The sequence below is a fragment of the Camellia sinensis genome, unplaced genomic scaffold (assembly GCF_055761805.1).
Source record: "Camellia sinensis isolate YWXY unplaced genomic scaffold, ASM5576180v1 Unanchor1, whole genome shotgun sequence".
NCBI classification, from domain to species: domain Eukaryota; kingdom Viridiplantae; phylum Streptophyta; class Magnoliopsida; order Ericales; family Theaceae; genus Camellia; species Camellia sinensis.
In genome coordinates, this window is record NW_028128987.1 from 14,291,325 (window position 1) to 14,304,181 (window position 12,857).

Sequence of the window (12,857 nt, forward strand, 5' to 3'; positions counted from 1 at the left end):
AAAATACTTATTTTTTCATCTATTTTACTTAACGAAAATAAATAAATAACTTAAATTGAAAAAAATCAAAAAATTTAAATTTAAATTAAAACAAAATAAAAATAAAATATATATTTTGTTATAAAAATTAAACACTAAATTAATTTTTTTAAAAATAATTTTCCCTAAATAAAATGAACAACTCAAAGAAGAAATGAAATACACAAAATAATAATAAGTGAAAAAAAAAAGTGAAATTAATCTTAGAAAATTGTGTGGGTAGGATATTGCTTGGGACTCTCTATTTATATCACAAATCTTCTGAACGAGCCAAAAGAACAGCAGCCAAACAACAATCGCACGCAAAGCACCAAACAGTCTCTCTTACTTCCACATTCTCCTCTCTCTGTATTCCTTTTTGACCCATTTGAATCCAATCCAATGATTTGCAATTAGAACCAACTTGTTCTTCTTCAACGGTGCGATTATTAATAATTTCATTTGAATGGTGGAACTTATAATGGGATGGGAGCTCAGAAAAGTATCCATGCTGGCAAAGGTCTGTTCCCCACAAGTTTTAAACTAAAACCCACAATTTTTTAGGCACTATATTGATATACTGTAGTAGTATTAGTAACAGTATGATTGATTGATTGTTTGTTATGATGGTTGGTTTTGCACAGCCAAGATAGACCTCAATGTTGATTTTACCCACAAACTCTGTGCTGCTTTGATGCTCTCTCCTTTCAGGTTTCTCTTTTATTTCTCCCTTTTCATTCATATATATTCACTTTGTTTTGTCTCTCTTTCTTCAATTCTGTGTCTTTTGAATCAGGAATTCTGGCAGTCCACTTTCACTGGTTATTGGGAGGTAGGGTTTATCTCATTTTTCTCTTTGTTTTCCATTTCAAGATTGAAACTTTTAATTTCATTTTTTTTGGGGTTTGTTTTGTTGTTGGGTTCTGGTGTAATGATTGTTTGAATGTTTTGTTTATGTTTTTTGGTTGCAGTCTTTGCATCAAACACCCCAATTTATTTGGTAGGAGTGAGAAGCTTGATGTATTGTGGGATAAGGGACTCTATGATTCCAATGTCTTGATAGCTTATAGGAAGCCGAGACCCGAATGGCTTCCTCAGAAGTCTTTTGTCATTCAGGTTTCTTTCTTCTATTCTAAAGTTATTGCTAATTGCAAATGAGAACCAATTGAGGCTGACACGTGGTGAATTGCAATAGAAATAGGTTTGATGGGACCGTTTAGAGTCAATTCAACCTCATCTTTGGAAACCCAACAGGGAATTTGAATCAAAATCTTGTTTGAGAATCAATTTAAATTGTGTAGGACTTCTCTTGTCTGTACAATAACCACCTACATTATCTGGATTTTGCTTGAAATGGGCTTAATAGGAACTTTTAGATGTAGATATGGTAAATCCAACTAAGGATGAATAGAAGTTTGATATTTTTGGGTGGAAGTTTTTGCAATTTATTGTTTTAATATATTGCTTGAACAGTAGAAGCCTACATTATGTAAATCCATTAGGGCTGGGTTTAGTAATAAGTACTTTCTGAACCAATTCAAGTGAAATTCTGAAAATTGAAGCAAAAACATTTGTTTGAAAAAAGTGTTCAATTTTCACAGATGCGTCCCTTTCTATGAAAACCATATATGCACTTAGATTTACTTAAAGGTGTTTGTGGCACTTTACCCATCTATCTAATTTGAATAACTTTGCTTGCCAGCACTCTATTTCACCCGAGATTGGGGTGCATGGTGTGCCTGTTGACAACTTCTCTCGTTCAGGGAGTGGAAGTGTAAATCTTTGTCGCTTCTCTTTAGGGCTTGATCTGAATGAGCCTGGAAGTTCCCACTGGAGCAACAAAACCAGTATAAAGTTTGAGGTTTGTGTGTTATTACATTTTTCAGAAAGTAATGAGCATCTGTTTACATGTTTTCAGGTCCAGACCTGACTTAGAAATTGGATTAGGAGAGAAATTAATTATTGTCTTCATGCAGCATGTTCGTACAATTAATGATGATGGCCGCTCTATAAGCAGAGACCTTGACGGGTTTCCAGTAACCTGCAGGTAATTGAGGCTTTTAGTGATCCTATCTTCAAATTAACTGACAAACTGATTGAAACTTCTCTGTGAATTACCTGTTGTACAGTGGCAGTTATCAGGACAATATGGTAGTACTGAAGCAGGAGTCTCAATTTGCAAAGGCAAATGATTGTAGTTTCAGTCGAGTAATATATCTTTAATTACCAAACTAAAACTAAATATTGTTATTGCCAATGTGATTCAAAAACTTAAAAGTGCTATATTTTTTACTTCAAATTTGTTTTATATGCAGTTTAGTCTGCAAATCGAACAAGGAATTCCCGTTCTATCCAGGTGGCTGATCTTCAACCGATTCAAATTTACTGCATCAAAGGGAGTTAAACTCGGGCCGGCATTTCTCTTGACAAGGTGAGCATAATAAGAAGAATCATGCAGGAAGTAAGGAAGCATAAAAAACACTCTTTAGAATTCTTTTGATTAAACTTTATAACCGAGGTATAGTAGCTACTAGCTACTAGCTAGGGACTTGGAAGTTAAGAAGTAAAAGAAAAGAAAGGATTATGCCATGAGAAACACAACTAAAATGGAAGATATTGTTATTTTCAAAATAGGTTTCAATATCAAACTAAACAATTTTCTTTTGCAATAGATAAATTTGCTAAAAAGAGAAAGCACAAGTTAACTGCTGGGGTATGCTTTTGAAGGGTGATTCCTGACCCTTTTTCGAACTTCACAAAGCCCGTTATGAAACATAGTGCTTTACTTGCATTTCCAATATGTTTCCTGTAATTAGTAAAATGATCTGAAAAGTGTTTTTTTTTTTGGGTGCAAAATTTATATCTTTTCCTTTGACAGCTTGGCAGGTGGTTCCATTGTAGGGGACATAGCTCCTTATCAAGCATTTTCCATTGGGGGTATTGGTAGTGTTCGTGGGTATGGTGAGGGTGCAGTTGGATCTGGTAGATCTTGTCTGGTTGCTAACAGTGAATTAACATTCCCTTTGGTATGTAGTGGCTTTATCATTGCATGAGATTATGCCAGCTTCTCTAATCAGTATCCCTGCTTTTATTTTTTTATTTTAGTTGATATTCTGCCCCAGTTGGTTCTTGACATGTTTTCCCGTTATAAACTGGGCTGCTTGCCCATGGATATTGCTTTAAGCATTGTCTAAAACCTTTGGAATTTACATTTTTCTGAATAATTTTTGTTGCCAGTTCACTTATATAGTTAATTATTTAAATTTGAGTTTCTACATGTTTTGGACTTAATTGTCCCAAAATTGTAACTGGAAGGAAAGAGCAATTATTCATTGCCACATGTCGCATTGATGTGGGACTCTTGTGGACCCACATGAATGGACAATTCAGATCTGTTTGTGGCATTGCCACATGTGGTATGGAATAATTTTTTGGAAGGAAAGGAGTTGGGCTTGTAAAAGCATTTGTGTGTTGTATTTATTTGTTTTCTTCCCTTCTTCTCCTCTCTCGCTCTCTCTTAATAACTATGTTATACTACTCATCTAATACCCAAGTCCAAGGATGTGGGCATTATTTACTTGTATTCTTTTCTATTTTACAGTAAATTGCTGTTTATATGTAACAAAGATTGGTCATAGGTACTTAACTTTTTACTAAAGCAAGAAGTAACTTAGTATAGAAGTTTTATGAGAAGTTAGTAGATTTGAATTACTAGGTGTGCTTATTGGGTTCATGCCTAACTAGAGATGTTGGGTCAATATCCCATACCCTAGCCAGGCAACATGTATCCAACAATGTACTTCACGCAATTAGAATAGTCTATGTAGCATGCTTAAATAATGTTGTGATTATTTTCACACAAGTATGCGCGTATTGAGTTGTGTTATTTGTGTCTTGTTAGTAAAATGCTGCCATAATTGATTCCCCAACTTCATTTTTCTACTGCATAAATGTATCTACCATTTTATCTTTCCCATTCGTGGACATTATTATCAGCCTCTTACAGTTATACTTGCTGTATCCAGAATCAGATGTTAGAAGGTGCTGTTTTCTTGGACTGTGGAACAGATTTGGGATCTGGTCGTCATGTTCCTGGTTAGTTTTTATCTTCATATGGCTTTGTAACATGTTTTTATCCTTACTTTTTTCTAGCCATTAGATTTTAGAATTACTCAGCTAAGTTTCACATTCTATCATCACAATTACAAATGTATTGGCTTAAGTGTGATATTTTATTTTGAGTATACGAAGAATCTGACGAGACTGAGGTCCAAGGCCCTAAATTCTTTAACAGGCTCTAGTTTACGAGTCTAACTTGAATATCGCTACCAAAATTTAAAAAGCCTCACTTGATATCCATCTGAATGGATCCTTTGTCTTAAGCTGCCATCAAAAGTTACTGGATAATAATCAAAACTGTTCTTTAGGGCTTTGGCCCGCCCTTTTAAATCCCATGTGCCACCTCCCTCACCCTCACATCACACTACAAAAGAAAGAAAAAGAAAATGAGGCTGATAGTTCTTTTTTCATCTCATCAGAAGACACCCATGCCTCAAGTTATTCTCCCATGTCTTTTAAAAATCAAACTTTGTAGAAAGTAATATGATCATAGAAAAGATTGTTTGGATGGTAGCAAGTTTTGGCCCCACAAACAAATAAGGGCCATAAAATTAAGCAAGTGACTCGTGCTTGGCCTGAAATTGGTTGGGTAACAGACTCATTCAAGTTTACTTCTATGATAAATGAGCTTAGGTTGATTATAATCTTATGGCTATGAGTGTAGCTTGCTAAGCTAATGAGCACTCTCAAGACTGCATAGTATTAGAGTTGATGTATAAAGAGAGAAATACAGAGACAATAAATTGTATGTATTATGATAGTTATTAATGTTTACAATGACTCTCCTATATATAGAAGAGAAAAACATACTCACCTACCACACTCAACTCTCACCTAACACACTTACATCTACCTACCACACTCAACTCTCACCTAACACACTCAACTCTACCTACCACACTTACAGCCCCTCTCAAACTCAAGGAGGATAGATACTAACCAACTTGAGTTTGGAGAGAGTAACAAAACAAGAAAGTAAACTGATAAATAAAATAAAACAGAATAGGAGACACGGTATGGTCGTGTCAGACCATTGGTGAAGACACTGTATGGTGGTGTCATAACGTTGTAGAGGACACTGGCTCGTGTCGGACCGATGTAGAAGACAGTTTATGGAGTTATGTCGGACCGTTGTAGCAGACAGTTTATGGGGTCATGTCGGACCGTTGTAGCAGACAATGTTGTGACAGTTGTTGTGACAGTTTACAGAGTCTTGCTGGACCCTTGTAGAAACTAACCGGAATCAATGTCGGGACAGTTTACAGAGTCTTGTCGGACCCATAAAGGAGCTAACCGGAATCAATGTCGGGACAGTTTACAGAGTCTTGTCGGACCCTTGTAGAAACTAACCGGAATCAATGTCGGGACAGTTTACAGAGTCTTGTCGGACCCCTAAAAAGTCGCACCCTCAAAAGGTGTTCCCAATCTATAAAAAGGCGTGCCATCAAAAGGCGTGCCCAATCCATAAAAAGGTGTGCCGGACATGATGGCGAGGCACGTGAGTGCCTTGGCTGGCGCGCCCGTTTGTCGTCTGGCGTCAAGTGGCGCGCGATACGCGTGGCTGCCTCGGCTATTTAACCAAGACGGAGGCTGAGGCTGAGGCAGAAGCTGAGACAGAAAAACTGAGAGAAACCTCTGAAAAATTCTTCGTTTTGCTGAGAAAGATACTCTGTAACACTCTGTTTTCTGAGAGAGATTCCTGAGAGAGACACTCTGTAACACTCTGTTGTCCAGAAAATGGCTTCATCTTCCCGTAGCCTGCTCACTCTCTTTCCAGACCTCAACGAGTCAACAAGAGAGACAACTGGTGTGGTGGCCCGTGAACCTCAACCAAACACCTCTGGTTTTGCTCCGTTGAACTTTCCGATGCGGTCAGTGGAGCAAAAAATGGCAGTGCAAACTGACATTGAAGCCAATCAGTATACTTTGAAGTCCTGTGTGGAGACGATGACGGCAGTCACAAACTTGTCGCACCGGCTGCAGAGTAGGACAAATGAGGTGCAGCATTTAAACGGCCAACTGGCTCTGCTCCAGCGCATGTATAAGGATGCGCGAGCAGAGATAAGTGTGCTAAAGGCAGAAAACAAGGAGCTGAAGCGGAAGGCCACCGTGATGTTCCGATTTGGAGGTCCTCCATATGCTGCAGTGGAGGAGTATGGGGGAGTGAACGTGCTCGGAGGCATGGAAAACACGGAGGCAACACCGTCAAGGCCCGCTCAGGACAGAGGCAAGAAGAAGAGACCTGCGGCAGAGTAGAGAGAAAAAAATCCCACTGTGGGTGTGGTTGTTTGGGTTTTTGGTTGTTTGTTTGTTTGTTTTTTTTGTTTTTTTTTTTTTTTTGTGTGTGTGTAAAATTGTGATCAGGGCGAAGTCCCGATATGAATAAAATGAGTTTTTTGTGCAAATCCGAATGGCTTGAAGGTACAAGACGGAGCAGAAAAAGGAGATGGAATGAATAGAAGGTTGCTTTTTTTTTTTTTTTTTTTTTTTTGTAATAAAAGATAAAAAGTTGGGCGGTGGAAAGAAGAAAAAGAAAAATATATATATATATATAAGATAAAGAATGTTTGGGCGGTGGAAAATGTGATGATGGTGTTGGGTGGAGAATATTTTAGAATGGAAAAATTTTAAAAATATATTTAAATAAGCCCAGCTGGCACGTTGTATGAGCCTTCAGAGTATACACCCATAGAAACCCAAGTGCCCTCCAGAGTTCCAAGGACCCAATCACGTATGTGATCACAAGCAGAGCTAGCAGCAGATAACGCACTAGAGAGCTTTCTAGCCTTGATGATAGCAGCACCACGCTGTTGTACAGTCATTATGAATTCTCCATTCAACCATTCATTATTAGTAACAAGCACACGCACAGGCTTCTCTCCAGCTGGTGTCTTAACAGTAGCATGGTTAACATCAGGATACTGGGTTGATGAATGATTTCCCCAAATAATAACATTTTTCACACCAGATACCGGAACAGTTAATCTCTCTGAGACTTGACCAAGGGCCCTGTTATGATCCAACCTTGTCAAACAAGTAATGGTTTTCTCAGATATTGATGGTGCAAATTCGCCATTGTAGAGAGAGAGAAGAGAGAGACTCGGATTGGATCAAATGGGGAGAGAAAAGTGCCCTGCCATGGGCAAGGAGTTTGCTGCAAGAGGAAGAGGATGACACCGCAAGACCAGGCGTCGGCCTTTGCATCGTCGAAGCCGCGGCAACGGAGGACTGCCGGGGAGGTGTATGCCGGAGTTCCGCAGGCGGTTTGGAGCACTTGCGGTGGAGCTGGTTTTCCGGCGAGGCGTAGAGGCCAATAGATGAGAAGGTAGCAGATTATGTTGCTGAAAATCTGGGAAAGAACATTGTGAAAGCACTTGAATTTGTCAGAGACGAAGAAGATCAGTTAGAAGCAGCCATACATCGCGGCTATTTGGACACTGAGAAGGAATTTCTTAGTCAGGGAGTAAATGGAGGAGCATGTGCAGCAAGTGTACTGTTTAGAGATGGAAATCTACATGTAGCGAAAATACTATTTAGAGATGGAATAGGTAGAGGTCCGGCGGGCGGCCAAGGCGAGGCTGCCGCCTGCCGGTGAAGCAGAATGAATAGGTTCTTAACCTAGCTCTGATACCATATTAGAGTTGATGTATAAAGAGAGAAATACAGAGAGAATAAATTGTATGTATTATGATAGTTATTAATGTTTACAATGACTCTCCTATATATAGAAGAGAAAAACATACTCACCTACCACACTCAACTCTCACCTAACACACTTACATCTACCTACCACACTCAACTCTCACCTAACACACTCAACTCTACCTACCACACTTACACATAGAAACCAAGTGAGACCCATGCTCGGGTTGAGAGTGGCTTTATTTGATGGTTGCTTGAGATCATTTGTGAGATAAACAAGCCTTAACTCAAAATTTTATTTTGAAGCTCATGCAACGAAAGCCTTCTTCCATTCATTATCATATTCTTTGATTCTTGACGGTCAATGGAAGAACATACACTAGGGTCCTTTGTCAACACAGTTTGACAATGCAAATATCCTATTGTTAGAATGCTAGAACCATTGAATGGGCTTAAAATGGTCACTCAACATGAGCAAAATTTAGTTTTGCTAATATTGAAAGAGGAATAAGATGCTGATATGGGCTGTAGGGGGTCGCACATGGGTCATCTTGTGGGTCAAGTTATATTATTGGGTCATTTTATTTGGTTTTACTTGGGTCAAAAATAGTTAGTTGTCAAATAATTAGTTTCCTAATTTTTAAGTCATAGTCCTAGTAAAGTTAGGAGTAAACCTGCAATCAGCTTATAATTATCTATACAATTCTTATATTCTACGAAGTTAAAGTGAGTGTGCGATGCTTTGTGGTGGAGGGTTCCCAAAGAGTGCTCTTTCTTCTTCATTGTTCACAGGTCCTGAAGACTGCTATATTTTCTTCTTCTTCATTGTTCACAGGTCCCAAAGAGTGCTCTTTTTTCTTCATCATTGCTCACTGGTCCCAAAGAGTGCTATTTTCAGCCCCCAAATCCTATGCAATTTTTCTTCTTCACGTTTCTGTGATGCTTTGTGACCTTGCCTTTGAGGGTGATTCCTAGGGAAGCTTTGCTGAAATATTTGATTTTCTTTGTTCACAGGTCCCAGAGAGTGCTCTTTATTCTTCTTCTGTGAGGATGTTTTGTTTTGGTACTAGTATCTATGAGCTTTCTTGCATTTTGTGTTTTATCTGGCTCTTCTCTCAATCCCCAAGATCGTTCACTCGAAGAGTTCAGTTCCCATATGGACCTGGTGTTCTTGGGTACTGCTCTGTTTGAGCTTTGGCTAGTGCTGTGAATACTTGGGGCTTTCACGTTAACCCACATCTTTTCCTGTTCTATGGTGTTGGGATGGTTATATTTAGCTATGCTTCATGCATGACACAACCATGGTTCATTGTGGCGGGTCTGAGATGGAGTTTGGTGGAGCTTTTGGATGCTTTGGGTCTAGTTTTTTTTTCTTTGCTGGAGTTTAATATGGAGTGAGCCCTGTGGTGTGTTCCCCTTCCCCAGTGTTTCACGCTACAACTTTTCGGGTGGGTTTTTTGGCATCTGTTTCGGATTTCACATATCTTGTTTTTTTTTGTTTTGTTGTGTTTTGCTCCCAATGAACCCGGATCTTTATTGTTTCATGTATCTGGGTTATACCCTTGTGCTTAATAGTTATTCTATGTAAGGGATTTCGGTTCTGGTCTGTTGCTTTCCCTAGCCTATTCAACTGTAGTGAACAGTTCCACTATGGCTGGTGCGCAGAGGCTGTGTGTCTATCTTTCCTTCCTTTTTGTTTCATATATGTGCCAAACTTTTGGATACATTTCTTCGTATTCTAGAGCCTAGAGTTTAGGGAGGTTCGATGCCTTGACACACACATGCACTCGATACTCATACTTGAGTCCATGTAACATAGCCTTAGAAATATGTTGTAGACTTCATTTTGGTGACATGTATTCACTATTTATTTAGTATGCAGCTTGTTTGAGGTTGATATAAGATCCTAGTTCAAAGCCCCACTTGATTGGGACGCAACTTAGTTTAGTTTGGTTTGGTTTGAGGGCTGTCAAGTTTGGGCTAGAACAAATTACAAGTGGTTCTGAAGTTCATCAGAAGGTTTACGTAAAAGATATGGCATGGGATGATCTCATACTAAGTTTTGAACTTTTGAGTCTTAAGTTTGGTTGATTCATCTGTCTTTGTTGGACAAAGTCTGAATTGACTTTCAGGCTAGAGGTGGAGGATTTTGGAACATTTTTTTTCCAATCCCTGCAAAAGAGCATTCATAGTGTTAACTGTATTCTCACTTTTATTATAGTTTACTCAAGAAAATTTTGGCTTATGAAGTGGTAAGGCCATATGCTTGGATTGTGCATCAATCCAAACACGTCTAGAGTTATGAATGTTTGAGAGTCAGCATCACTGCCTCAGGTACTTGTACTTTTGGCAGGTGCATCTTCGTAGATAGCCAACTTGTGGATGATTATGAACATTGTTGTTAAATCATGAATCATTCTACTAAAAATAATGAATCGTGAATTGCATCGAATCATGAATCTTTATTTACATATAAAAAATCACAAATTGTCGAGCAAGTTCCACTGGGCTCCTAAAATGAATTAAATATCAATATAACTAATTTGTATATATATAAATACATATAAAATCATGTATATCAATAGAATTAATTGAAATTATTATTGTTATTATTCTTATTTATTTATTTATTTTGTGAAAATGATGCCGTTTTATTTATTATGCAAATAGAACTGAATTGTAGTTAATCGTAGTGAGTCATACTAAATCGCAATTGAATCATATGAATCACTCAATTCAAGATTCAACAGTAAGAATCAAATCATTTTGGGTGAAAATCATATCGAATTGTGAATTGCAAGATTCTTACGGCTTTTTTTATCTCTTCAAAGTCTTTTATATTGTTGTCGTGGAAGCTTGTGATACAAATTTGTAAACAAAGCGGTTTCTCAACAGAGATGGACTTGAAGGAATGGAAAGATTCAACGATTCATTATGATAGTTAGTGAGTGTCACCTCTCAGAACTGGGACATTCCAAAGATTATACTAGCAGTATTTGTTTGGATATGATGACCTGGGGTTTACTTTTCATATGAGCATTATTTCTGTAGAAGCATAGAAAGTATTGGTACAGTGAAATTTTACCAATTTAAGTAGGGGTGCTTATGGGAGTGGTCTCCTTGCATGAAATGAAATGAATGTGGGTCAGGACAGTACATGTTTGTTTTAGGTGGGAGTCAAAAGGCTTTGGTTCTAGTTTCCTAAATGTTCAGGTTTGAAGAGGCATGATATTTTTTCTTTGTAGTATAGGTCTTCAATGGATGTGGAGGTTGTTTTGGTGGCTTAATGATGAAGCAAACAAAATCTCCACCTTTCCCTTCTACTTACTTTACTGTTTTGGGTGATCTAAGAAGCACAAATACATCTAAAAAAGTGTTGTGCCTGTGTTGAATACATGTTGGACACGCATCCAAACATGTTATATTATTGTTATTATTATTTAATTTTTTTTAGATACAGATAGTTGGACATGCTTTGGACACTTGGGGAACACACTCATCCATCACTATGAAACACCTTACAAGTTTGATGAAAATAACTTGGGATTTAATGATAAAGAAAAACAACAGAGATTTATACATATTAATCCTTCCTCCTTTAGATTTTAAGAAGTGATGTTAAATCTGTAAATGAAATATTCATATATAACATATGATAAATATATAAAACTCTATATTTTTTGGGGTTCGCGTGTCATGTCGTGTCGTGTGTCTATGCTTCTTTGTGGCTAATAATGAGGCTTTTCTTCACGGAACAATGAGAAAGGACAAGTTCCTGTGCAGCATCCTTGGTGGGTGCATGCTTTACTTTGTTTCTAGTAGAAATTTATGCTGAAAATCTTCTTACATGGATTAGATTTCTGAAAAGAATTTTGAATGTCTCCGTTTGGGCATTACTGCACCTCCTTCAGTGAGAAAGCGACATTCTTTATTTGTTAAAGTCCTCTACGAACTACATTTATCCATTTAAATCTGATTCATAGATTTGATATTTCCATGTAAACTTCCTAGCGTTTGCTGTCTGTTGATTTGTAGATTACAAAATTATGGGTTTCCAACCATGCATGAGATGTATGTTCAAAAAGCAAAAACCAAAACAAGCAATGCATGAGATGTTGAAGGAGAAAATTGTTGATCCTGTGAAGATCTCATAAAATATATTCATATTGCTATTTGGAAGCAAATTCCTATTCATATTATAGTGATTACTTAATGAATAAACAAAATAAATGGATCTGATCTGATTTACAGATCAGGCACCCAAAAAGCGGATTTGGGTTGTTCCTAATTGGATTTAATTATTATTTAATCGGATCAGATCAGATTAGATTCTGACAAATCCGGTTTAAATCTGATTACCTCTCAATAAGCATAATTCCTTTTGTTCTCTCTCTTTCTCTCTTGCATACACTGATGATGGTCTATCTTTTGGAATTTCAGGAAATCCTGCACTGAGACACGGAAAACCAGGAAGTGGAGTCGGGCTTGGATACGGCCTTCGTTTCAAGTCCCAATTGGGTCACTTGCAGGTTGATTATGCTATCAATGCATTTGAACAAAAAACTGTCTACTTCGGCTTCAGCAACCTCGCTTCATGATATACCGGCTGCCCAATTACTGGATTCTTTTTATTTATTATCAGATTCCATGCGGAGTATTTTTTGTTCAAGTTGCAGATATGAAGGCTGTGTTCAGGTTTGAGTTGTTAAATTATTGTTATTATTTTTTTAACCAATTTTTACAGTGAAAATTTGAGAATCTCTTTTAATTTTTATGCAAGACAATTGTTATACCAACTGACAAATATTTTAATGAGAAGAGGACATGCACACTTTTGATGCAAGTTAGGTGTTATGCAAATTAAATATTTTGTTGTGGTACATTACATTATATTCAACTTTAATTTTGTTGTGGTCCATATTATTAATGTTTCCTTTAATGACATGTTAGGGTATTGCACATCAAAAGGGGAATGTTGATTTGAAGAACAAAAATGTCAAGTCAATGACAAAATATTAAAATATATATATTTTTTATCAAGTTGTAATTATTTTTGAAAAGTGCCACTGAGGTGTAAT

At 37.4% G+C, this 12,857-nt stretch overlaps 1 protein-coding gene across 2 annotated transcripts; it reads left to right on the top strand.

The window, feature by feature from the left end:
• The first annotated feature begins 286 nt into the window (after nt 1-286).
• LOC114280569 (protein SUPPRESSOR OF PPI1 LOCUS 2, chloroplastic) lies at nt 287-12,622 on the top strand. 2 transcript variants are annotated; one of them, XM_028222953.2, is made up of 11 exons: nt 287-538; nt 663-729; nt 815-850; nt 990-1,134; nt 1,721-1,879; nt 1,995-2,065; nt 2,148-2,226; nt 2,334-2,449; nt 2,897-3,044; nt 4,044-4,113; nt 12,220-12,622. In XM_028222953.2, the coding sequence occupies exons 1-11, from the start codon at nt 505-507 to the stop codon at nt 12,375-12,377; spliced, it is 1,083 nt and encodes a 360-aa protein (XP_028078754.2). In that variant the 5' UTR covers nt 287-504; the 3' UTR covers nt 12,378-12,622. The 2 variants fall into 2 exon arrangements, with proteins under 2 accessions (XP_028078754.2, XP_028078755.2); XM_028222954.2 differs by having other exon boundaries at nt 312-538; nt 2,148-2,202.
• The last annotated feature ends 235 nt before the right edge of the window (nt 12,623-12,857 follow it).